Below are 25,203 nucleotides of genomic sequence, written 5' to 3'. Positions count from 1 at the left end.
TGTTTAAAAAGCTACTTTATAATACCTCTGGTTTACTTGTTTAGAATCTATTTTAATAATATTTTGCATTGTAAGATGCTTCTGGTCTCTGCTCTTTTTTTCAGGCCTAAGGCAATAGCTAATTGAGACTATGCATCACTATTAAGGCATCTTCACTAAAGGGCGCTGTGGAAACGCTGCCTGAGATGCAGACACCTGTCAGAAGGGGGCTAAATTTCAAACAAGGAACGTGGTGTTGCATCACAATAAAGTAAGTGTCCAGAGGGAACTTCTGCAGTACTGTGTTTTCCAACGTGCCGAGTGATATTGTAGGAGACTATTATTTTGCTGGAATTTCTATGAATACATCTATGAATACATTTAAAATAAAAAGTGTTTTTTGTTTTTTTTTTTTGAGATGGAGTTTCACTCTTATTGCCCAGGCTGGAGTGCAATGGCGCTATCTTGGCTCACGCAACCTCTGCCTCCTGGGTTCATGCTATTCTCCTACCTCAGCCTCCTAAGTAGCTGGGATTACAGGCATGAGTCACCACGCCCAGATAATTTTTTGTACTTTTAGTAGAGACGGGGTTTCTCCATGTTGGTCAGGCTGGTCTCGAACTCCTGACTTCAGGTGATCCGCCCGCCTTGGCCTCCCAAAGTGCTGGGATTACAGGTGTGAGCTACTGTGCCCAGCCAAAATGTGTTTTTTTAATATTTAATTTTGTGGCCAGGAGTCTCACGCCTGTTATCCCAGCACTTTGGGAGGCCGAGGCGAGTGGATCATGAGGTCAAGAGATCGAGACCATCCTGGCCAACATGGTGAAAACCTGTCTCTACTAATAATAGAAAAATTAGCTGGGCATGGTGGCATGTGCCTGTAGTCTCAGCTACTTGGGAGGCTGAGGCAGGAGAATCGCTTGAACCTGAGAGGCGGAGGTGGCAGTGAGCCGAGATTGCGCCACTGCACTCCAGCCTGAAGACAGAGCAAGACTATGCCTCCAAAAAAATAAAAAAAAGAAAGAAAAAATTGTTTTGGTACATAGTAGGTGTATATATTTATGGGATATGTGAGATATTATGATACAGAAATGCAATGTGAAATAAGCACTTCATGGAGAATGGGGTATCCATCCCCTCAAGCGTTTATCCATTGAGTTACAAACAATCCAATTACACTCTTTAAATTATTTTAACATATACCATTAAGTTATTACTGACTATAGTTACCCTGTTGTGCTATCAAATAGTTGGTCTTACTCATTCTTTCTAATTATTTTCTTGGTAGTCAAAATAAAATGTTTATTTTTATGACTTTCTTCTTCTTTTTTTTTTTTTGAGATGGAGTCTCGCTCTGTTGCCCAGGCTGGAACGCAGTGGCGTGATCTCGGCTCATTGCAACCTCCGCCTCCCGGGTTCACACCATTCTCCTGCCTCAGCCTCCCAAGTAGCTGGGGCTACAGGCACCACCGCTACCACGCCCGGCTAATTTTTTGTATTTTTAGTAGAGACGGGGTTTCACCATGTTAGCCAGGATGGTCTCGATCTCCTGACCTCATGATTCACATGCCTCGGCCTCCCAAAGTGCTGGGATTACAGGTGAGAGTCACTGCACCCGGCCTCCATATACCAGTGATAGCAGTGTTTTATTTACAGTAATTATAGGTTTTTTTTTTTTGAGACAGAGTTTCACTCTTGTTGCCCAGGCTGGAGTGCAATGGTGTGATCTCAGCTCACTGCAACCTCCGCCTCCTGGGTTTAAGCGATTCTCCTGCCTCAGCCTCCCAAGTAGCTGGGATTACAGAGGTGCCACCATGCCTGGCTAATTTTTTGTATTTTTAGTAGGGACGGGGTTTCGCGATGTTGGCCAGCCTGGTCTCGAACTCCTGACCTCAAGTAATCTGCCCACCTCTGCCTCCCAAAGTGCTGGGATTACAGGCGTGAACCACCACGCGCGGCCTCAAACTCATATTTGAAATTTAGAGAGATTGCCAGGACCCTAGAGTTTTGCATGTTCTCACAAATTGATTTCGTTAGTTCAAATTTCATACCACTTTTTCTAACTGATGATCTTACACCTTGACAGGTGACTGAGTTCAATATGATCAGAGCTGAACCATTTCAAAAAGCAGCACAAGTGGCGACTGCCAGTAACCGACAATAACCGAGTTTAATCCCCCTCTTCTGCTCCTTCCCTCTGATGGAATTCTCATTTTCCCTGGCCTCCCCCATTGACATTCATCCAATGCCCATGCTGCTGGATCAGTCTTCCTGGAGCCACATCCAACTTAGAAAGATGAAGGACTTCCAACCTTTTGGGAGATGACAATGTGTTATCAAAATCAACAAACTAATAGATTGACTTCCTTTGCGTATTTTTGCGATGTTCTGTGAGATATCAAGTCACTTCCCTGGTAGTTTCTTATTCAGTATTTCACTGTACTGCTTTAAAAAAAAAAAAGTCAGTCCTCAACCCTAACAGAGTCACTTGGAGATCTTGTTAAAAAGTTGAGTTTAGAGTCTGATACAGGTTTTGAGATGGCCCTGAGAACTTAGGTTTTTTCATAGGCTCTCTGGGCAACTTTTATGGGGCAGAGGTTTAGAAAGCTAGGAGTAAGCTGCCAGGTATCAGGAAACCACTAGATGGCAGGGCCATCCCTTGGAGCCCGTTCTTCAATCAAGAAAGCGGTCAGAGAGGAAAGTGGAGTGGGGAAGAGTCCAAGTACACATGTTAAATGCACGTTAATAAGTGGATGGTGAAGATGAGCTTAGGTGTTGGGTCCTAGGGGGAGAGTGGGAAGGATTCCTGTCACTTCTCACCTCTTTCTAGCTTTATCTCCAGTATTTGAAATGCCTGGAGGATCCTTAACTGAAACTCTGCACTAGTCAACTGTGCTGTACTGTAGCACAACCACTTTAAAAAGGTGAAAGTAGGAAAACTAGCTCAATGAGAGGGCTAATATTTTTATGGGGCCAATGATTTGAATTGGTAGACATATATGCCCTCCTACATGATATAGGAGATAGAGTGCAAAAACCAAACCAAAGTGTTTTTTCCTACCCTCACTCACCACACACTACTCCTCACATGCCAAGCAAGCAAGCAAGCAATTTTTCTGCAGATTCTGCAGTGCACACCAGCTGGGTGTCCTCTAATTCAACTCAATTCTTACACTAGCTATCTAGAGATACTGTCAGATCCCACAGGTTAAGGGCTCAGTCCCACAAGACTGTCCCCCACTTCAGAGGCCAGTTATAAGACTGAATTGTCAGAACTTCTGATCCACTGGCTGCAAACTGGGGCTCCCAAGACCCTGCCCAGGGGTTCAATTAATTTGTTACCGTGGCTCACAGAGCTCAGGGCAACACTTTACTTACATTTACTGGTTTATTAGTTAGAGGTATAATAAAGGATGCAGATGAACAGCCAGATGGAAAGATACTCAGGGAGCTATCTGGAATGGTCCCAGCACTGGAGCTCCTGTCCCTGTGGAGTTAGGGTACACACACTCCCAGCATGTGGATGTATTTGCAAACCTGGAACCTCTCTGAACCCTGTCCTTTTGGTTTTATAGAAGCTTTAATTTGTAGGCATGATTGATTACATCACTGGCCGTTGGTGATCGACTCCATTTTCAGCCCTCCTCCCTATCTGCTGGTTATGGGGTGGAGCTGAAAATCCTAACTTTCCAATCCAGCCTTGGTTTTTACTGTGACCCACTCCCAACCTGAAGCTATCCAGGGGCCCTCAGCTACCAGTCACCTCATTAACATATAAAGGATTATATGCTAATTATATAGTATATATTATTATGTTATATAATAATATAATATGTACCTATAATTACATGCTATATTATATATGCTATCTAGTAATATAGTTAGCATACACTCCTTTATATGCTAATATATAATTATGCTATATAATTAGCATATACACTCTAAACACTCCTTAGATTCCAAGGATTTTAGGAGCTTTATGCCAGGAAAAGATAAGGAAGACCAAATGTATATTTCACAAAAATCACACCTTCTAAGTGTATGACACTTTCTAAGAAATTAGCAGACATTACAAATCAGATATAAAACAGATGTTACCATCCCATGAGGCTTTTTTTTGAAATGTGCATTTCCCCCTAAAACCAGGAAGTGGCATAATGGAGATGAGAGCTCAGATCTCTTGCTTTTCTCCTTAGTGGTCACTGAGGTCACTAAGTGTCTTGGTGTGCAACTAACATTTAGATAAAGACAGGTGTGTAAGACCAAAACTGTATCTTTCTCTTTTTAAGCCACTTGAATTATTTTTGGTGTCTGAATTTTTCAAAATTCCAACCTAATTTGTGCTGTCTTCAAAACAGTCTTATTATTGGAACTATCACTGTGAATGAACATTATACTCTAACAGTGGTATGTTATATGAAATGGTACCATTTAGTCCTTAAAATTGATTGGAAAACAGTGATTGGGGAGCATTTAAATATATTTTAAAAGTGAGAGAAGTAACAATTAATGCTATACTTTTTTTAATAGGGAGAGTATATTTTCATTGTAAGTATCTATTAATGATTGAAATGTTCAGAGGAACTACTGAATTCATCATCTGTGTTTAGATGAAGCAAAGACGAAACCCCCTTAACAGTTACTCAATTTTTTGATTACCCTTGCTGGCGACTTGAGGAAAGAGTGGATAAAAACTGCCACTGCCAGCTGGGTGCGGTGGCTCACTCCTGTAATCCCAGCATTTTGGGAGGCCAAGGCGGACGGATCATGAGGTCAGGAGTTCGAGGCCAGCCTGGCCAATATGGCGAAACCCTGTCTCTACTAAAAATACACAAATTAGCTGGGCATGGTGGCAGGCGCCTGTAATCCTAGCTATTTGGGAGGTTGAGGCAGGAGAATCGCTTGAACCCGGGAGGCGGAGGTTGTAGTGAGCTGAGATTGTGCCATTGCAAACAAAACAAAACAAAACCTGCCACTGCCAATCTGGAGTTGGAGTTATCAAAACTGATGATATCTGGAAGAGGGCAGAAGATGTTACCATCTGCAAGTTTAGGATGCTGAAGAAGTGGCAAGAAAAGGATCAGAGCCTTGCCGCAGCCCAGAATTTATGTAAGTGCTTGAAAGACATCATCTCTCTTGAAGTCCAAGATGTGTTGGAAGGTGAGCAGAAAATTATCTTAGTTATTTGTCTGGAATCAAGCTGTGTCTTTGGGAATAGCTATAGAACATGTGGCTTGATTATTTATAAGCTTGGGTTCAGAGAGTTAATGCAAATGCAAAAGCAAGCAAGGGGCTGCTGTCCTCTTAGTAAGGATGGTGTGTGCAGCTGAGTCAGAGGAAGGGTTGGAAGCCCAGCCCCAGTGCTGCCGTAGCTTTGGGGCTGTAAGTAAAATCCCAACCTAACATGAAGCCTCTCTGTTCCCATCTGTGAAATGGGTTCAGACCCTCCTATGTCCTGGGGTGTGGTGAGAATGAAAGGAGACCATGCATGTCAAGATCCAGGCAGTGGTCTGGCTCAGTAAGGGAGCAGTCATGTCACCCTGGTACTTAAGGCAGGGCTGGTAGCATTGAGCCTTCTGGGCCTTCTGTGGCACTGAAGCAGGAGTCATGGGGGCCACTGGGTGGCGCCAGCAATATTCAACCAGCAAAGACGGCAAGGGAGAAAGCAGAGCCCAGGGAGGGCTGGAGGGGATCGTTCCTGGTGTTGATCCAGAAAACCACAGGGTTCCTTGTCTTGGTTTTCAAGCACTTCTCATTTTGTATGTGTGTGGATGGATGTAGCACATTGTCATAACTGAGCTCAAATCAATTCAAGACTTTGATTATTATATGTTGTTACTACAACGAATATAGTGTTTTTTTTCTTTCTAAGAATCCTCAGTAATTCAGAGAGAGGTTTTATTTAAAATTCTATTTAGATTTTTTTATTCCTGGCCGCGCGCGGTGGCTCATGCCTGTAATCCCAGCACTTTGGAAGGCGGAGGCGGGCAGACCACGAGGTCAGGAGATCAAGACCATCCTGGCCAACATGGTGAAACCCCGTCTCTACTAAAAATACAAAAATTAGCTGGGCATGGTGGCATGTGCCTGTAACCCCAGCTACTCAGGAGGCTGAGGCAGGAGAATCGCTTGAACCAGGGAGTCAGAAGTTGCAGTGAGCCGATATCACGCCACCACACTCCAGCCTGATGACAGAGCAAGGCTCCGTCTCAAAAAAAAAAAAGTACATAAACACCCCAGAAGGTTATATCAGAAGTCAAAGTACTATGATCTGTCTGCATGCTTTTCAGACATGGTGAGCGAGCGTTCTGAACCCCCGGGCCCACTTTGCCTGGAGGACCACTGAGGTTTTCTACTCTCTAGTCTTGGGGTGCTGAAGCCTCAAGAGATTAGAAACAAATGCAATTCTCTCCCACCTAGCAATTTGGGATGCAAGCTCAAAGGTGAGCTCCTCATCCCCTGGAGAAGTACAACTGGCCAAACACTACTTTTCTTGGACTTTCACGGTGGAATTATTTACTTTTCATGGGGAAGAATGCTACTCAGAGATAGCTTTCACAGAACCAAGGGAAAGCTGTCTTCTTTTCTTGAAAAAGACTTGCCTCAGGAAATAATGGGTCTCATTGGCTCCTGCTAATTGGTGAAATGGTTTTTTTTTTTTTTTTTTTGGTCTGTGTAGATATTGTCACTACTTCAGCATCATGAGTGTCGTGGGTGATTAATATTCTGGATATATTTTACATTATTTGATCCATAAATTCATAAATCATGGATGATGAGAAGAAAAGGAAGTCTGCTTTTTGACACTGCTCTTCTTTGTATTATTTATTTACAGGTCCTGTTTTAAAGCATCCTATTCCTTGGTTGTCATTCCTTTGGCTCTTTGGCAATAGTTGGTTTTGATCCCAGCTCTTCGGCTCCTGGGCCAAGGCTGAGTGAGTGCCAGCCAGGGTAAACTAGTTCGCCAGGTGTTCACACAGGTTCAGGACAACCTGCATTGTCCCCACAGCCCTTTTGCCACAGGAATAATTATGGTTTTCTCCCTCCAAGGATGGGAAGGTGTGTTTTTATTTAAAACCAGGCAGATTCCTAATACTTCCTCATTTGTGTATTTCTCTTGACAAGGGATTTTTCTGCACATAATGACTCTCATTTGGTCCTTTTGCTGTATTCCTTTAGGGGAAAAGTTTCCTCTCGCTGCTTTTTCATGAGAAAGCACGCTTCACTCCATTCTCTAAAGAGAACACAGCAGTTGCTGAATTTTTAATGTGTTCCCATGAGAATCGTGGTTTCCAGCAGTCAGCCTAGGCCACTACCCGTTTTCTGGAAGTCCTTCTTAGGGTGAACCAGCACACTGCTTGCTGAAGAGCTTGATCCCAGGGATTCACTGCTGGAATCATGTGTTTTTAGTTGACAGGTGTTGTCAGCCTCCCTGTCTATATGTCAGGATTTGAGAAGTCCTGATCATGGCTCTGCAGCCGCTGATGCTAACACAGAGGCCCTGGGGTTAAATTCTAGGCTCTGAGTTTTGAGATTTCTCCTGCTTCTTAAGTGAGACCTCCATTTCCACCCTGGAGCCCACTGTAGATTTAGACCTAATTTGTTCCAGTCCTGATGTAAGTCCTCAGTTAGGAAGTCTAGAGTTAGTCAGCCACCTTTATTCTTTGCAATCCCATTCTTGCTGTTTTCTGTAACCTCTAGCACAAGTTTCCTTTTCAGAAGGGAAGACGCTCTATGCATTTATAGCAGTGTTTTCTTTTCGAGCAAGCCTGGAAATCAACAGGTGGTTCCATTATAAAAACAACTGGAGAGAGGGGCTTAGAGTAATTCAGCAAGTTTTCATTTTTCCTTACCCACGAAAACCTTTTGTGAAAGGAAATCTTACCTGGAACACGCACTGGTAAAATATTCAAAAGTGGAGCTGCTGTGGTGGGGTCATTGAGGGGAGAGGGATTTCGAGGGCTTACCGAGGAGCCCTGCAGGGCCTCTGACTTGCTCCTGGCAGGGTAGCTTGGAAACCAGCAGATCAGGTCATTATTTGGATTTCTTGAAGCTGTGGTGCAGGAGTGTGTTTCTAAGACATCTGCAACCTAATGGGAAGTAAAACACTTTCCCACCCCTAGGTGTGGAATATTTATTGGCACGTTGTTTCTGAAGCATAGACATATACTCAGACCACAGGTATTTAAATTATGTTAACTAAATCAAAAGGTTTATGAATTTGGATTTTTCCCCATTATGAACATGTATAATTATTTTGAACTAAGTAAGCATATGCATTTTCGATTTTTTAACTCTTTATTTTTATAATTGTGAATAAGTTTCTTTCAAGACTAGAGACTTATTTTTTAAATTTTATTTTTATTTATTTATTTTTTGAGACGGAGTCTTGCTCTGTCACCCAGGCTGGAGTGCAGTGGCATGATCTCAGCTCACTGCAACCTCTGCCTCCTGGGTTCAAGCAATTCCCTGCCTCAGCCTGCTGAGTAGCTGGGACTACAGGCGCACACCACCACACCCGGCTAATTTTTGTATTTTTAGTAGAGACAGGGTTTCACCGTGTTGGCCAGGCTGGTCTCGAACTCCTGACCTCAGGTGATCCGCCCGCCTCGGCCCCCCAAAGTGCTGGGATTACAGGCATGAGCCACCGCACCTGGCTGAGACTTCTTTATTTATATCTAGATTAGGAAAAGACATGAGAATTGTGGGGGCTCATGAAGATTCCCTTTGTCTCTGTATCATTTTTAAGTTCCTGGGGCTGGGAACACAAATACGTGGGTAATACTGCATTGCCTATATCTGAGGTTCTCACAGTTTAGCAAGAGAGAGAAGGGAGATACATAAATAATTGGGATGATATTTATATGGTTATAGGGAAAGGATTCCCTTGACTTAGACAGTGACTTCAACATGAGCATAGCTGCTGGCACAGGCTGAGACCAGGCCACTTAAAATGTTAATTATGTGAGCTTACATAATCTTATTATTTATTATTTTTATTTTTTGTAGAGATGGGGATTTTGCCATGTTGCCCAGGCTGGTCTTGAACTCCTGGGCTCAAGCAATCCTCCATCTCGGCCTTCCAAAGTGCTGGGATTACAGGCATGAGTCACTGCACCTGGCCAACTTCAATAATTTTCTTCACTTTCCACATCCATAAAAAGGGTTATTAGGATGGTTATGTTTATTTGTGGTAAACTCTTAGGAACATGCCTGGCATTTAGGAAGCACAACTGAGCAGTTGCTACTACTTTTTTTTGTCTAAAACAGATTCCATTAATATACTGTTTTTGATATTACATAGATCTAATTCATACTCATATTTTTAATGTAAAATTGAAAGATACATAAATATAACTAAAGTTTTTGTGCCTGTTCTCACCACATATATTTCAAAACATTTATACACATCCTATTTCACTTTTTTAAATAAAATATTTCAAGTACATAGAATTCAATTTTTGGACAATGTGGCCAGATTTTTTTCTTACTTATCATATTGTAATGCAGTTTGCTTTAAACTAGGAAGCCAAATTATGCTAGCCAGAACCAAAAGTATTTTTTAATTTTTAATTTTTTTTTAGATGGAATCTCACTCTGTTGCCAGGCTGGAGTGTAGTGGTGCGATATCGGCTCACTGCAACCTCCGCCTCCTGGGTTCAAGCAATTCTCCTGCCTCAGCCTCCTGAGTAGCTGGGACTACAGGCACACACCACCATGCCCAACTAATTTTTGTATTTTTAGTAGAGACAGGGTTTCACTATGTTGGTTGGCCAGGATAGTCTTGATCTCTTGACCTTGTGATCCGCCTGCTTTGGCCTCCCAAAGTGCTAGGATTACAGGTATGAGCCACCGCGCCTGGCCCAAAATGTTTAGTCCTCAAATAAGGATAATAACTGAATGGCCCAGTGTGACACAGAGAAATGGACTTATGATGGCTGTGGGTGCTGGCCCCCAACAAAGCTGGTGTTCTTTTCTTTTTGTCTATAGTTTCTTATCCTCCTTTGGGTGTCTAAGGGTCTTTTACATCTCTTGAGTTTTTCAATACTCACCTTTGGATGTCTGGCCAGATCATGTCCTAGAACTGTTCTGTCTTCCCAAAGTCCTGGACCTTCAATGGGGCAGCTGACAACTAAATATTTTTCATGTTAATTCTCTGATTTAGTCATTCTTAGGTGTGAGATACACTTTCAAGGTTTAGTTTCTTTTGAATAAAGTAGTTTGTTAATCAAATGAATCTCCAATTGACTGGGGGGTATTTTTAGGGGGATGGTTCTTGGTTTTGATAAGTTACTTTGCTCCTGGCCCGGCTCAGTGGCTCATGCCTGTAATCCCAGCATTTTGGGAGGCCGAGGTGGGTGGATCACCTGAGGCCAGGAGTTTGAGACCAGCTTAGCCAGCATGGTGAAACCCTGTCTCTAAAAATACAAAAATTATCTAGGTATGGTGGTGGACACCTGTAATCCCAGCTACTCAGGAGGCGGAGGCAGGAGAATCGCTTGAACCTGGAGGGTGGAGGTTGCAGTGAGCCGAATCGCGCCACTGCACTCCAGCCTGGGCAACAGAGAGAGACTCCGTCTCAAAAAAAAAAAAAAAAAATTCAGTGTGAGTTTGGGAGGGGGACACACCACATTCAAACCATAGCAATTCACCTGACACAACATCATCAGATGTTGGCCCCTTGTTCTTGGACTTCCCAACCTCCAGAGCAGTTAAAAAATAAATCACTGTTCTTTACAAATGGCCCAGTCTCAGATATTCTGTTACAGCAGTACAAAATGAACTAAGTCATGAAACCTAAGATTTACATGATTTACAGCAGTGGTCCGCAACCTTTTTGGCAGCAGGGGCTGGTTTTGTGGAAGACAATTTTTCCACAGACCTGGGGGGCAGGGGGCAAAGAGAGTTTCGGGATGAAACTGTTCCACCTCGTATTATCAGGCATTACTTAGATTCTTATAAGGAGCACGCAGCCTAGATCCCTTGCATGTGTAGTTCACAATAGGGTTCACACACCTATGAGAATCTAATGCTGCCACTGATCTGACAGGAGGCGGAGCTCAGGTGGTAATACTTGCTCACCTGCCACTCACCTACTGCTGTGGGGCCCACTACCCAACAGGCCACAGACCAGTACCACTCCATGGCCTGGAGATCGGGGACCCCTGGTTTAGAGAATTAAAAAGATGGAATTTAACATTTAGCTCATTAAGAGCACATCTCTTAAGCCAAAGTAAGGCGATTATCCATGTGGTTCAGGCAAAAGTTCTATACAGTTTTAAACAAATGGAGAGATTTTCTGGTTGCAAATTAGAGACAACTTTTCTCTCAGAGCCCAAAGGGTCACAAAAATTAGAATAATTAGGCTAGAAGGCCTCTTAGTGACATTTTTTTTTTCTGATTGAAGAATACTATGAAGTGTTTTTCTAATGCACAGCATACTTTTAGTCTTATGTTGAACAAAAATAATAAACCCTTAAAAACCATGACTCACTTGGCTGCCTTAGTAGTAAAGCATATCTTGTCTTACTAGGGTCCCTTTAAAATGAGATGAAAGGCACTAGGAAAGGAATAAGAATACTGTGGCATTCTTTCCAGAGTAATTTTGTTGAAGTCTCATCAGAGTTTTCAATTTTCCCACAATGTATATTTTAACACTTAAAAGTACATTAGAAAAATTGCAGAATCACTTTAATTCAATACTTTTATTTTTAGAACACTTAAAAAATATTTTTCAAATACACTTGATAAATAATTTAATAAATATAACATAAATAAATATAAGTTAGTTCAGATGCTTTCATGATTACCAAGTTATATAAATAAATATTTTAAAATAAGTTATGCTTACATGTTTGTTTCCACAAACACTTTGGTACAGAAATAGCTTATAAATATTTGCCCTTCTATTAAAGTGAATGAAAAACATCTTCAGGATGGACATTTTCCCTTCTTAGCAATTCATTCATGAAAACTTAAAAACAATTTATCCACAGTAAATGTCAAAAATACTTGATCAGAGGTATCATGTGGATGTAATAGTCCCATCCTTCTTTCCCCCTCCCTAGTTCTTAATCCACATCCTATCAAAGTTTCCTCATTTCAAAGTTTTATAAAAATGACAACGGTTTGGAGGGACCTCGCTTTTTAGGAAGCATTCAGATAGCTCATCACTCTATCAATAGTCACTGCCCGAATTCTGAAAGCATGAAGAAGTATGCAGAGCTTGATTTTAGTTTTATAAAAATCTGGTTCTTCAAGGGAAGATTTTTGTGGCACAGTCTCACTGTTGAAATTCAGGGCCTAGGAGAATGAACAGTAAGCATGACTTACATGGTATTCCAAAATTCAAATATTCATTCATAAAAATGAGTGGAGCCAGTACATGTCTCGGAGCCTGCAACTCAGTCCCTTATGCCACTCCTAAACCCAGTCCAAATCTACTCTCAGCCAGATCACCAGGCAGAACCTGAGAAAAGAAATACTCATTTTCCAAGCACATGCATCTTCAATGAGCTCTGAAAAGACCCTTAAAACTATTTAGAAAAAATCGTCAGTGGGAGTTGTGTCTTAGAAAGAAACAGTTCCTTTAAAATGACATCTGCTGCAATATCTAATTAATTTTATATATGTTACATTTAAAAAACCCACTTCTGTTTAGCACAGGGAGGTGATGGATTGCTATTGATCAGAACTCACTATCAGTAATAGGCCTGTTTACTGAAGACATGCCATTTGTGTCAGATAAACCTGGCAATGAATTTCCCAAGTTTAGCACTTTGATTTGATAACAGAATATAAAACCTTACATTTGCACCCTTGATGAATAAATACTTTCATATGTTCCTCACAAAAAGTCTAAAAGAAAGCTAGAATAAAGTCACCCCATTTTATACTGGAGGAAACTGAGGCACAGAGGGGTTAAGTGACTTGGGAATAGTTGTCTGGTTACTGGTAGAATTGATTCTAGCACCCAAATCACCCAACTCTTGGTCCTAAAAATGAAATAGCAACTACAGCTCTCTAGATGCTAACATTCTTTGATACTTGGATGAAGCTCATTGCCTTTCAAACAAGAAATCTGGCACATGCACACACACACACACACACACACGAAAAGAATAAAAGTAAAACAATTACTTTTCAGACAATGATTTCTGCCACCATATTTTTATCCCATGTCCTTGTCACCAAAGCAGTCACCCTCGCTTATATAAATATTTGTTTTATATTAGCATCTGTGTTATGGTGATTCAGAACATAACAAAGCAAGTTCTTGCCTATGAATAACATTATAGATGCCCCAGATGATAGGTCATTCTTTTATTTGGTTCACATTTTGGTTCACAATGGGTCATAATCAGGCACCAATCTTGCTTGTTTCCCAGCAATATTTGCAGATATGCAAACTGGCCCCTTGCATGCACATCCTGGAGCACGTCCTGGAGCCTTTAGAGGTGAGTGAGAAGGTAAGTGTAGTGAAATCCTCTTGAAGGATTTTAAGAGGCAGAGCCTCAGACAAGTGGTTTAACTCTCCTAAGGTTTGGTTCCCTCCTTTGTGCAGATCCCATATGGTTGTTTTGAGGCTGACATAACAAAATGCACAAAAACATTTGCCGAGTGTGGGGGATACCACAGAGTGAATACTTTGGAGTCTGCTTTTCATAATGTGATCTGCTCACATTTGTGCTCCCTATAGACGGCACCCTCAAGGCTGTCTTCTTGAAAATGTAGGTCTGTCAGGCCTTTAAAAGGCCTCCAGACCTCTTTTTATACCTCTTTATCAAAGACCCTGGCTGGGTATCTTTAGCATGAAAAAGGTGCTCTCACTGATAGAATGAAGTCTTACCTGCATCAGCTCGTCAATAACTGCCAGCATGTTTTGATCTAGAAAGATCTGCCTCTTAGGATCCATCAGAAGCTTTGCATTCATGGTCTTGAACTCCACCTGGTACATCTTCAAGTCTTCATAAATACTACTAAGGCACAGGGCCTGGACGACATGACAAGATGGGGAAGTATCCATTGAGATGGGCTAAAAATATTTCCCCCATTGCATTTGAGGAAAGAGCTGTGTGTCTTACCATCATAAAAGAGGTCTTTCTGGAGGCCAGGCAACTCCCATTCTAGAGGAAAAAATAATCAGACATCAGTGATATGAATTCATCATACAGGCTGAAACTTTTCATTTTTTGACTTACAGTTATGATAGAGGTCTCTCTGGAATTTAGGCAACTCTCATTCTAGAGGGGAAAAAAATCATATATCAAAGTATTAATTCTTAGTATAAATCTTTCTGACTTTTCAGGTCAAATTTTTTTTATTATGGTAAAAACACATATCATAATATTTAGCATCTGAACTATTTTTAAGTGTTAAGTGTATTCACATTGTTGCAAAAAAACCCATTTTTTAAAAATAATTTTTCTCCCAAATCTAACTTCTGAAGTAGGACCAGTTAAAATCCCATAATGATGGATACCAGAAACATGAATTTTTAGAAGCAGGTGAGATTTGATGCACAGTTTTTAACCACACTGCATGCTCTGGGAGGAAAATCCTTTATACCTTGGTTAATTCCAATGGTAAACAGGCCTCCACTGTGCTGGTTTTATCTTTTGTGATATCTTCATGATCAATCTCTTCAGAAGTGCAAGGGTAAAATTCTAGAGTTTGTCTGGCCTATAAAAAATGAAGGAGAAACTCAGTTTATAACATTGATAATGCACCTGGCACCCCACAAGGCTGGTAAGCCAGGGTGCCAGGCAGGCTCTGGCTGGCTGCCCTTGACCTCTGTCACTTTGACTTGCAGGAAATTCTGGTTCTTCATAATACAAAAGAAAATAGATTCCTTACATTCTGTCTCTCACCCTCCTCTCCCTAAGCTTGGGGCATGTTTCTCTGGATGACATATTTTTTCATTATGTAAACACAATAAATCATGTCAACAGCCTGTGCTAACCAGCCTCCACACCTCACTGTGACACTTGCTTCTGGTGAAAATTGTTTCTTCTTTTGCTAAAGTGACTGTATTCTATGAATACCTATTTCAAGTATAACTTCTAAAGGGGGAACTGTTAAGGTCACAGCTTGATGGATATAACAAACATGCAAACCCTTAAGACAAGCTGAGATTTAATTTGCAGTGCACACACGCACACACATACACAGAGATGTCATCTTAGTGTGTTGGAAAGCACCGTTGGGTAAAATTATGAAATGTATCTTAGGAAGTAAAGGACTGTATGATTGAAGATTACGATCATTTTTCCATTCAACAGCCTAATGGGTGGCAGGCACTCCATTAGGTACTAAGAACATGACAGAGAAGAGGACCATGTATACCCTCCTGGATTGCAAGTTTAGCTGCTGAGACAGACAAGTGCCCAAATGACCAAGAGGCATCAGTAGGTGAGACATGGTGAGAACGGCATGAAGCTTCTGAGGAGGGGCAGGAAGGGAAGCAAAGCTTCCTAGAGATGGGACACCCGCATTAAGAGGAGTAAAGTGTCGACAGTGGAGGAGGGAAATTTCAGACAGAGGTAACAGCATGAGCCAAGAAGCAAGGCCTGAAAATTCAGAATACGTTTGGGCACAAGTAGTAAAATCCCTTTCTGTGGTAGCTAGACCAATTCTCCACCTCCAAAGACATCCACCTCCCAATCCCTGGAACCCGGTAATGTGCTATGTGACCTGCCAAAGAGGAATGAAGGTGCAGATGACATTCAATTTGCTAATCAGCTGATCTAAGAGTAGAGAGATGATCCTGGATTATCTGGGTGAATCCAGTGTAAGCAGTGTCCTCAAAAGTAGAAGCGGGTAGAAGGTCAGTCCAGAGGGAGCAGCATGAGAAAGACTCAACCAGACATTGCTGGTATGGACAATGGAAGGGGCCACAAGTCAAGGAATGTGGGCAGCCTCTAGACCTGACAAAGCAAGGCAACAGATTCTCCCCAAGAGCCTCCAGAAAGGGCTACAGCTCTGCTGACACATTGATTTTAGCCAGTAGGACCCACTTTGGACTTCTGATGCCCAGAGCTGTAAGATAATAAATGTGTGTCATTTAAACCCACCACATTTGTGACAGCAGCAGTAGGAAATGAATACACTATTCCTGGAGGTGTTTGAACAGACCTGGGCAACCCCATTATTCTGAGCAGGTTATAAAAAGTTAGATTTGGAGGTGTGAGTCCAGTGTTGTTCTTCAGATCTTTTCAAGAGAAGCTAGAATTTTGAAATCTTAATTGAAATGTTTGGTTTTTGAATGGCATCAAACTAAAAAATAAACATATAGCCCAAATTCTACAAACCTGTGTGCTGGATATGGCCGGTGAATCACTTGCATCTACCTCCTTTGTTTTCTACTGCAGCAAATTTGACAAATGATGTACAAAACATTAAATTGATTTCTATAATCTTTTGACCCTTAGGACTCTATCTGGGAGTAGGGGTGTCAGCTTTTGCACAAAAAACATCTATATGAATTGGAGCACCTAAAAGTTACCCATTTTGAACCTTTCTTCGGGAAACAAAGCAGTTTTCACTTGAGCCCCCTGTCCAATTAAGATTAATTGAATTGTGAGGAGCAATGCACAGCACATTATGAAAGATTGAAAGGGGAAAGGAGCCCTTTAAGAAGGCTTGGTGGCATTGAGCTTATTTTAAGATATTCCTAAGGCAACAAGCTAGAAAATACTCAAGAAAAAATTCCTAGAGAACAGAAAGGCAGAGGACATCTTTTAAAACACTAGCCTTTAGCCTTTGCAGCAGTAGCTACTGGAGCAGTTTTTAACGGCAATGTTTTTTACATTAAAATACGAAACCTAAAAGAACGAAGCTGTAAATAAAATTAGGTAACTCTTCCCTAGAAAATGAAGGCTGCATGTGCACTGTCATAGTCCTCCCCGAGATGTGTTGCTCCAAGAAGGAACTGTGTCACCAAGTAGAAGCTGGTGGGCAGCAGGAGGGACAAGGCTATTTCATCTTTGTACCCCTGCCCCCCAACACAGAGTAGGCACCCAAGTAACTATTTCCGGGATTGATCAGTGGTGTGGTGCCAGAGAAACCATGTGGACCTGACACAATTCTATCTCTGTTGGCAGGCTACAGGAACACTGCACATATCCACTTTACTCAGTGTAGACATAGCCAAAACCAACATCATTATAATTTATTACTACTCTTGCTTTCTCTGGAGACACAATTTCACTAGGACTCTTTAACACTTGGGCCATTTGTAAAGTTCCCTCTCCTGCTGTTGACAGCTGCTAATGAACTTCCACAATTTCTCTGCAGTTCCATCAGGTACCGGAGGGGAGGATCAGAGGCCCCTTCCTCAGGGAGGGTGCAGGTCCACAGTGGAGAGGACAGGAAAGGCTCACCTTCTGGAGCATGTTGCTGACGGCCCTCAGCAGGTTTTGGGAGTGGTGAAGGCACGGGAACATTCCTGGGTCTGGGGTGGCCACGGGGAGGTTTCTGGCCAAACTGAGGTGGTCCAGGAGGACCAGGGTAGCCACAAGGAGGAGGCCTGGAAGGAAGAGGAGCAGGTGGAGGAGCTTCGGCCTGGATGGCCTACCTGCACCACCTTCCCTCCATTCTGGCCACCTTCACCCATCCATTCCTGCTTGGCACCCACCTCCCTCAACCCATTTCCAACACTTTTCCTTCAACACCTGAGAGATGACTCGAGTTATTACAAAGCACCACTCTATTCTAGGGCTAGAAGCCAGCTCCCTGTGAGGTTCTAGAGATGAGCTTGGACAAGGGTGTTGAACCCAACACTCACCCAGAGAAAGCCTACATGTTTTTGATCAGGGAAACCCAGACCAGGTGGTGAAGTGGCTGAGTCAGACTTGGGACCCAGTGTTTTAAAAACAGTGGAGTGAGAAAGCCTGACTTTTTTTGTTTTTTTTTTTAAGACGGAGTCTCACTCTCTGGCCCAGGCTGGAGTGCAGTGGCACGATTTCGGCTCACTGCAACCTCCACCTCCGAGTTCAAGCAATTTTCCCTGCCTTAGACTCCCGAGTAGATGGGATTACAGGCACCCACCACCACACTCGGCTAATTTGTGTATTTGTTAGTAGAGACGGGGTTTCACCACGTTGGTCAGGCTGGTCTTGAACTCCTGACCTCAGGAGATCTGTCCGCCTTGGCCTCCCAAAGTGCTGGGATTACAGGCGTGAGCCATTGCACCCGGCCAAGCCTGACTTTAGAACTGGCTAGGATCTGCCTTCTGTTTGTAGCTGAGGGACCCTAGGCAGGAAAGCAGGAAATCTCCCACGCTGGGCCTCAGTTTCTCCTCTACGAAGTGGGCATAATGATAGCTCATCAGGCTGTTTCGAGATGAAAAGAGACATGCCCTATTTAGCGCATGGTGAGACCCCTATTCTTATTCCTCTTTGCAGGAGACGGCTGCTGCTGTTCCAGTCTCTCCTTAGGTAGACTTGAGTTTCTACCCACTCTTCCCAAGCAACTGCCCCTCCGCACCCGAGCGAGCCAGAGACCTGGCCGGCTGAGTACTCACTGCGCGCTGGACACATGCTGAGCCGGCACTGCAGGGACACTGGGCGAGCCGCTGGATGCAGACCTGTGGCCGCGGCAGGTGAGGGCGGTGGCTGGGAGGCTGACCCAGGGGGCCACATTTTTATAATTGTCCCGAGGCGCGGCAGGACTTTCCCGGGACTCTGGTCTCTTGCTTTCTGTCTCTTTCTGTGTCTCTCTCTACATCAGCTTCTCGGTGACACGTGCGGTGCGGCCGGCCCGCGGGGCTTGCGGCGCTTTCGGATTAACTCCCGGGGTGCCCGGCCGCAGCCGTTCCGGGACGGCCCCGCCGCCTCCAGCTCGGCCCAAAATGAAAGCGAAATGTTCGCAGTTACTGCGCGGGGTCCACAGGCGGGCGGGACACCCCGCCCACCACCCTGGGTCCCCGGCCTTAGCCGGACGCCCAGTGTCTAAGCTACCCCGCCCCGCAGCTGTGCAGCGCCCCCTGCCGACGTAGAGAGAGGAGTGCCTCCCACTTAGCATGTCCTGCGTAGGGATGGGCCCTAACCACGACCTCCAGCCTAGTACTGGAAGGGGCAGGCAAATCATTCACTCATCATCGTTCCTTTAGATGGCTCACTAGATGCCAGGCCGACGTTGCACCAGGTGCAGGACACCCAGGGAGAACAGGACCCTTGGGGCATTGCCACACTAAATCAGACTCAAGGCGTTTTGTTCACAGGTCTTTTCTGAAACCTGAAAAGGGATGACAGCTGGCTGACTCTGCAATTATTACTCTTGTAGAGAATCCAGTTTAACGATGGGATGAATACACAGAGCCCTGGGAGGAAAGACCTAGAGAAAGAGCCCACGCTCAGCCGGAGCAACGGGGTCCAGGAGTCAGCAAAGGCTCCCGGGAGCAGGCAGGGGCCCCAACCTGAGTGTTAAAAACAAGCAGGCATTAGACCGCTTCCAGCGGGAGGGCACGCAGGGTCTAGCCGGGGGAAACAGGGATCAGAAGCGCAGTCATGAAGGGTTGAGGGAGGTGGGGGTCTAGGTGTCCTTGCAGGGTGTGAGGCTGGAGAGCTGGATGGGGCCGTGCCATGAGGGCAGGGGATGCCATACTAAGGAGTGTACTTTCTGTGCTGAGAGTAGTGGGGAGTTTTCCTGGGTTTTAGGCGGGAGATGCGGCAGAATTTGCATGATGGGGGGATCCCTTCAGCCACAGCATGAAGGATGGATCCAGGGGTCAGGAGTAGAGCAGAGGGAAGAGTTGACAAGGTGTGGCCAAGTCCTTATTCAGTATGGAGAACACAGGGTGGGCAGGAGGGACTCTCAGAGGGCCTGTGGGCCAAGACTTGGTAGCTCCTCAGGTGAGCGGGAAAGGAAGGCCCTGAGAATGGGGAATGGAGATTGTTCTAGCTTTACAGGGATTACTGTATAAGAGGATTGAGTTTGGAGGAGATGGTGAGAAGTTCCGTTTTGGATGTGCTGGGTTTGAGGTTCCTGTGGGACTTTTTAGTTCAGTTGTTTTTCCCACAGGCATTAGTCACCCTAGGCGTGGGTAGTGGGGAGGATGTGTTTGATCTCTGACTTGGAGCTTCCAAAGGGCCTGACTACACCCAGGCCCCAGGACCTAATAACTGGAGCTGCCTTCTGGGTGGCTCATCTTCTCGAAGCTGATGAAGCACGGCTGTAGGGAGTTTTAGGTGTGTGTAAAATATGAGAAATTGTTGATCTCTAAGGCCCCTTCTAATGCTGCTGTCTGTGAATTCCCCCACGGGATACAGAGTAATCCATTGTCAGAAACAATTGCGTTTAGCAGTTTGTGTAGAGCAAATAACAGGTGCAGAGCTGTGTTGTGGCCACAGGGGTTTAGTGTGGAGTTAAATGTACTTAAAGTCAGGATGAAGACAAGTGTATCACAACTGAGCTGTTTCTCCCCTGGAAGGGCCACCTCCTATAGAAAAGTAATTTCTGTTGCTTAGATGAGCACAGGGCCACTGTTAAAAATGGATTATTGGCTACCAGACACAGTTTCTAACTTACATTTTTGTGAAATAGTTTCCTGATGTGCTCCATGTCCTCTAGCTAAGATGAGATGAAAACCTTCTTCTAGGAATACATGATTTTTCTGTAAGCGACAGTCTTTGCTCACAATCACTACTTCACAGTGTGTAGCATTGTTGTGGAGGTCTCGGCCAATGCTATAAGGAAAGAAAAAGAAATGAGAGCTTTAAACATTGGAAAAGAAAAGGTAAAACTGTCAATTTTTACAGTTGATATACAAAAAGAAAAAAATTAATAGACTATTAGAACTAAGAAGAGAATTTAACAACATCATGCAATACACATATCAACTTTAAAAAAATCAGCCGATTTTCTTTGTATCTGCAACAATCCATCAGAAAATATAATAAAAACAAGATGACATGCATAGAAGCAGCCAAACTATAAAGTAACTGACTGTAGATACAGAGGCAGTATAATGGCTAAGAGTATGGACTAAACTATGTTAATCCAGGTTCTGCTACTTACTTGCTGTGTGTTCTTAGGTGAGCTATTTATCTCTCTGGGCTCAGTTTCCTCATCTGTTAAATGATGATAATAAAAGTACCTACAGTATAGAGTTATTATGATTATTACATGAGCTTGGATAACTACAGAATGGTGTTTGGAGAAAAATTTTAAAGTTCAGTCAAGAATATAGTGTGATTTAATTAAATAATTCTATACCCTTGGGTGGAAGTTTTCTCTATATAGAAAGCTTAACTCTCTTTTCGTTAATTCACATGCTCAATGTAATTCCAATACAAGCTACAAATAAATTTTCTCAGAAACTTAATAATAAACCTACTCTAAAATACAGATGTAATAACAAAATCTATGACTAAGTTAAAAAAATTTTTTTGAGACATGGTTTTACTGTATCACCCAGGCTGGAGTGTAGTGGTGGCACAGTCACAGCTCACTGCAGCCTTGACCTCCTGGGCTAAAGTGATCCTCCCACTTCAGCCTCCTGAGTAGCTTGGACCACAGGCAACACCATCATGTCCAGCTAATTTTTATTTTTGTATTTTGTAGAGACAGAGTCTAGTTTAGTTGCCTAGGCTGGTCTCAAACTCCTGGGCTCAAGTGATCCACCCACCTTGGCCTCCCAAAGTGCTGGGATTACAGGCATGAGCCGCTGTTCCTGGCCTTAAGTAAAAATGCTAAAGGAATAATGAAAAGGGGGATGACCCTATCACATATGGACATAATTTAAAGCCATAGAAATTAAAGTAGTGATCTTTGCAACAGATCAGGCATATGGACCATTGAAACAGAGTAGAGAAATTATAGATAGATTTGTATATTTGGGTATTAAGTATAAGATAATACAGATGATTCCCTGATTAATGAGGAAAACATGCAATATTTAGTAGAAAATATTCAATGGGCTGGGCATAATGGCTCACACCTGTAATCCCAGCACTTTGGGAGGTCAAGGCAGGAGAATTGCTTGAGGTCAGTAGTTCAAGGCCAGCCTGAGCAAAAACTCCCCACAAAAAATTTTTTTAAAAAGAGAAAATGTTCAACGTATGATGAAAAATAAAACTGGACTCCAATCTAAAACAACAGAGGTGAATCCATTTGGAAGTGAATTAAAGACCAAATGTGAAAATTAAAATTGTTACAGTAGTAGAAGAAAATATAGAGGACAGTCTTTGTCACTTAGAAGTGGGAAGGACTTTTTTAAAACTTCTAAAGCTCTAAACCATAAGGCAAAATACTTATCAATTGGATTACATAAAAATTAAGATTTCTGTTGTACACATTTCCTCTATGCATGAACCAAATGAACAGACAGCTGACGAATTGGGAGAAGATATTTTTCAGTGTCTAAAACCAATATTTTCAATGTCTAAAAACAAGGAACTCTTGTAAGTCAGCAAGAAAAAGACAGAAACACTAGTAAAAAATGCGTAAAGCTCATGAATAAGCAATTTAAAGAGAAGAAACCCCAAAGACTAATGAGCATAACTGGAAGCTCAGTTATATCAGAAAATGCAAATGAAAAAAAGAATGAGATATCTCTTTACACCTCTTAGACTGACAAGTTGAGAACACTGGATACTGGTAAGTGTTGGGAAAATGGGGGACTACAGGATCTATTATATCACACCATGCCAGTAGGCTGACATGGCTGTTTTGAAGGGTATTCTGTCATTCCTTGGCCACATTAAGTATATTCACACCCATGACCCAGCTGTTAACCCTGGGTGTATATCCCATGGAGATTCTCATACAGGTCCACAAAGGAACATGTATGAGGATGTTCATTAAGTCATTGTTTGTAGTGATGGGGAACTGGAGGCAATGTAGCTGCTCATTACTGGGGGAGTGGGTGAGTGGAATGTAGGGATCCACTTCATGGAGTATTCTACGGCAGTTAGAAGTAATAGACTAGATGTACATGCAGTAACATGGATATGTATTAAAAATATAATACTGAGTAAAAACAGGAAAACAGAGTAAGATCTCTCTCTATAATGTATAAGTAGACAATTAAAACCCTTTGGGGCTGGGCACAGTGGCTCATGCCTGTAATCCAAGCACTTTGGGAAGCCAAGGAAAGTGGATTGCTTGAACCCAGGAGTTTGAGACCAGCCTGGGCAACATAGGGAGACCCCATCTCCACAAAAAATACAAAAATTAGTCAGGCATGGTGGCACATGCCTGTACTCCCACCTACCAAGTAGGCTGAGGTGGGAGGATCACCTGAGCCCGGGAGGTCAAGGCTATAGTGAGCCATGATTGTGTCACTGTACTCTAACCTGGGCAACAGAGTGAGACCCTGTCTCACTTAAAAGAAAAGAAAAAGGAAAGAAAGAAAAAGAAAAAAAAGGGGGGGGGGGCTCAGATTTGTTTTTGGAATTCAAAATGCTTGGAATTTAGAAAAGGAAGAGGTGGCATCGCATAATCAAGCATAATAGTTCCGCAGCAAAACATAGGAATAGTTACATTGAGTGGCTAAAGAACCCCAAGTAACCCCTTGTCGCTTCAGTCAGATTTCGCTGTTAAGAATTTAAGAGAAAACTTCTGGTGTCCAGAGCTGTGTAAGTTTAAGAATTGTGAGTAAGTGATTGCGGAACTCTATTGACTTAAATGAGAATGATATATTCAAAATAGTACACATTATACAAAGACACAGACAAAAGGATATATGTTAAATACATTAGTAGGATAGATCCCACTGGGGAGTGAGGGGAATGAGAATGAGGACTAGTGATAATGAAAACATATAAATACATTTAGATATTTGTATTTGATGGGGACAAATAATGTCATGGATTAAAGAATATGGTCCACTCCATCCTCTTCATCAGAAGTCCTTTGTCCAAAAGACAGATAGACACCTTCTGTAAGCAGATGACTCAAGGTCATTGTTTGCAAACTTCAATTGCTATTTGGTACATTCAGGTAGTTTTTTTGTTTTGTTTTGTTTTGTTTTCGAGACGGAGTCTCACTCTGTCGCCCAGGCTGGAGTGCAGTGGCTCAATCTTGGCTCACTGCAAGCTTTGCCTCCCAGGTTCATGCCATTCTCCTGCCTCAGCCTCCCAAGCAGCTGGGACTACAGGCGCCTGCCACCACACCTGGCTAATTTTTTTTGTATTTTTAGTAGAGACAGGGTTTCACCGTGTTACCTAGGTTGGTCTTTATCTCCTGACCTCGTGATCTGCCTGCCTTGGCCTCCCAAAGTGCTGGGAATTCAGGTAGCTTTTATTGTTAGTTATTCCTTTCCCATTCGGTTGAGCTATGAGTCAATCAGGCATCTTTCATCACTGAGAGACAAGGGTCTTTTCAAAACCTTGACAGAATATATTAAAGGTCTATTTCTGTGGTTCTCAGTTGGAGATGGCCTTGCTCCCCAGGGGACACTTGGCAATGTGGAGACATTTTGAGTTGTCATAATTGGAGGAAGGGGGTTGCCACTGGCATCTAGTGGGTAGAAGAATGTTGCTAAATGCTGCTGAACATCCTACGGTACACAGGATAGCCCCTCACCCGCCCATCCGCCCCCCCCCAGACAAATAATTTTGTGATTCAAAGTATCAGTAGTGCTGGAAGAGAAACCCTGGCTGATTTGAGTAGATAGCTCGATATGCCTGTCTTCATTGTTATTCTCCCTGACAAGTAGACAAGGTCAGAGTCATAGGCCCTGAGCAGAAGATTTGGAACTATATCTTTGGTGCCATAATTTAGGATGGCAGCTTATCCTCAGATGAAGTGAGATCCCAAAGAGGCTTGTGATTAGTTGAGACCGTAAATTTGCATGTGTAGGTCAGCACTGTAAACGCGATTTTCCTTCATAAAATAGCAAGGTCTCTGCTGTCAGTTTTCCTGCGGCTCTTGTCCATAAATGTCATTCAACTTGAGCATAAATCAGCTGGTGCCCACATGGCATCAATCTGGGCTCCAATCCTGAGCTTCAATCCTGAAAGGTGGCCTGTCAGGGTAAGAAGCAGAGCTCTGTGTTCCTTGTTGAACACCAACCGCCAGTGTTACATGCTGAGGAGCTTGGTTCTGTGGAGCTCTTTCTTCTTTGCTGAAATATCTGAGCAGCAGGGGGAGAAATAGTAAGTGAGCAGAGCCAGAAAGGCTATAGCACTAAAGGAACTTTGGGCTTACGATCAAAAGACCTAATTTCTAGCCTCTTTCTGCTACTTGGTACCTATGTAAGCTGAGGCAAGCCACTGCCTT

The 25,203-nt window shown here is 43.0% G+C and overlaps 1 protein-coding gene and 1 long non-coding RNA gene across 3 annotated transcripts in view; one reads left to right on the top strand and one right to left on the bottom strand.

Annotated features, from left to right (window-relative positions):
- LOC109026154 (uncharacterized) overlaps positions 1-25,203 on the top strand; it is a 101,177-nt gene that overhangs the window by 6,603 nt on the left and 69,371 nt on the right. Inside the window, exons 4-7 of the long non-coding RNA XR_002005097.3 lie at positions 105-250; positions 2,066-5,139; positions 13,368-13,448; positions 18,384-18,580. This is a non-coding gene — a long non-coding RNA (uncharacterized lncRNA). The remainder of the gene's footprint in view (positions 1-104; positions 251-2,065; positions 5,140-13,367; positions 13,449-18,383; positions 18,581-25,203) is intronic.
- On the bottom strand, positions 11,640-18,956 carry IL12A (interleukin 12A). Of its 2 annotated transcripts, none has more exons than XM_004037923.5 (7): positions 18,503-18,956; positions 17,361-17,506; positions 14,548-14,661; positions 14,181-14,222; positions 14,064-14,105; positions 13,829-13,972; positions 11,640-12,282 (listed from the first exon to the last, which is right to left on the bottom strand). In XM_004037923.5, exons 1-7 carry the CDS (start codon positions 18,618-18,620, stop codon positions 12,127-12,129), a joined length of 762 nt encoding a protein of 253 aa, XP_004037971.2. In that variant the 5' UTR covers positions 18,621-18,956; the 3' UTR covers positions 11,640-12,126. The 2 variants fall into 2 exon arrangements, with proteins under 2 accessions (XP_004037971.2, XP_055237894.1); XM_055381919.2 differs by lacking the exon at positions 11,640-12,282 and adding an exon at positions 12,292-13,428 and having other exon boundaries at positions 18,503-18,927.

Source organism: Gorilla gorilla, chromosome 2 (assembly GCF_029281585.2).
Source record: "Gorilla gorilla gorilla isolate KB3781 chromosome 2, NHGRI_mGorGor1-v2.1_pri, whole genome shotgun sequence".
NCBI lineage: Eukaryota > Metazoa > Chordata > Mammalia > Primates > Hominidae > Gorilla > Gorilla gorilla.
The sequence above is the reverse complement of the archived record's forward strand: the minus strand, read 5'-3'. Positions and strand labels throughout refer to the sequence as shown.

Bases quoted from the DNA above. Each gene is read 5' to 3' on its own strand.
- IL12A (XM_004037923.5), bottom strand. From the start codon at position 18,620: ATGTGGCCCCCTGGGTCAGCCTCCCAGCCACCGCCCTCACCTGCCGCG. The intron at 14,106-14,180 runs GTAAGTCAAAAA...TTTTTCCTCTAG, and splicing joins GAGAGACCTCTATCATAACT to AATGGGAGTTGCCTGGCCTC. The intron at 12,283-13,828 runs GTAAGACTTCAT...TCATTCTCCTAG, and splicing joins TTATTGACGAGCTGATGCAG to GCCCTGAATTTCAACAGTGA.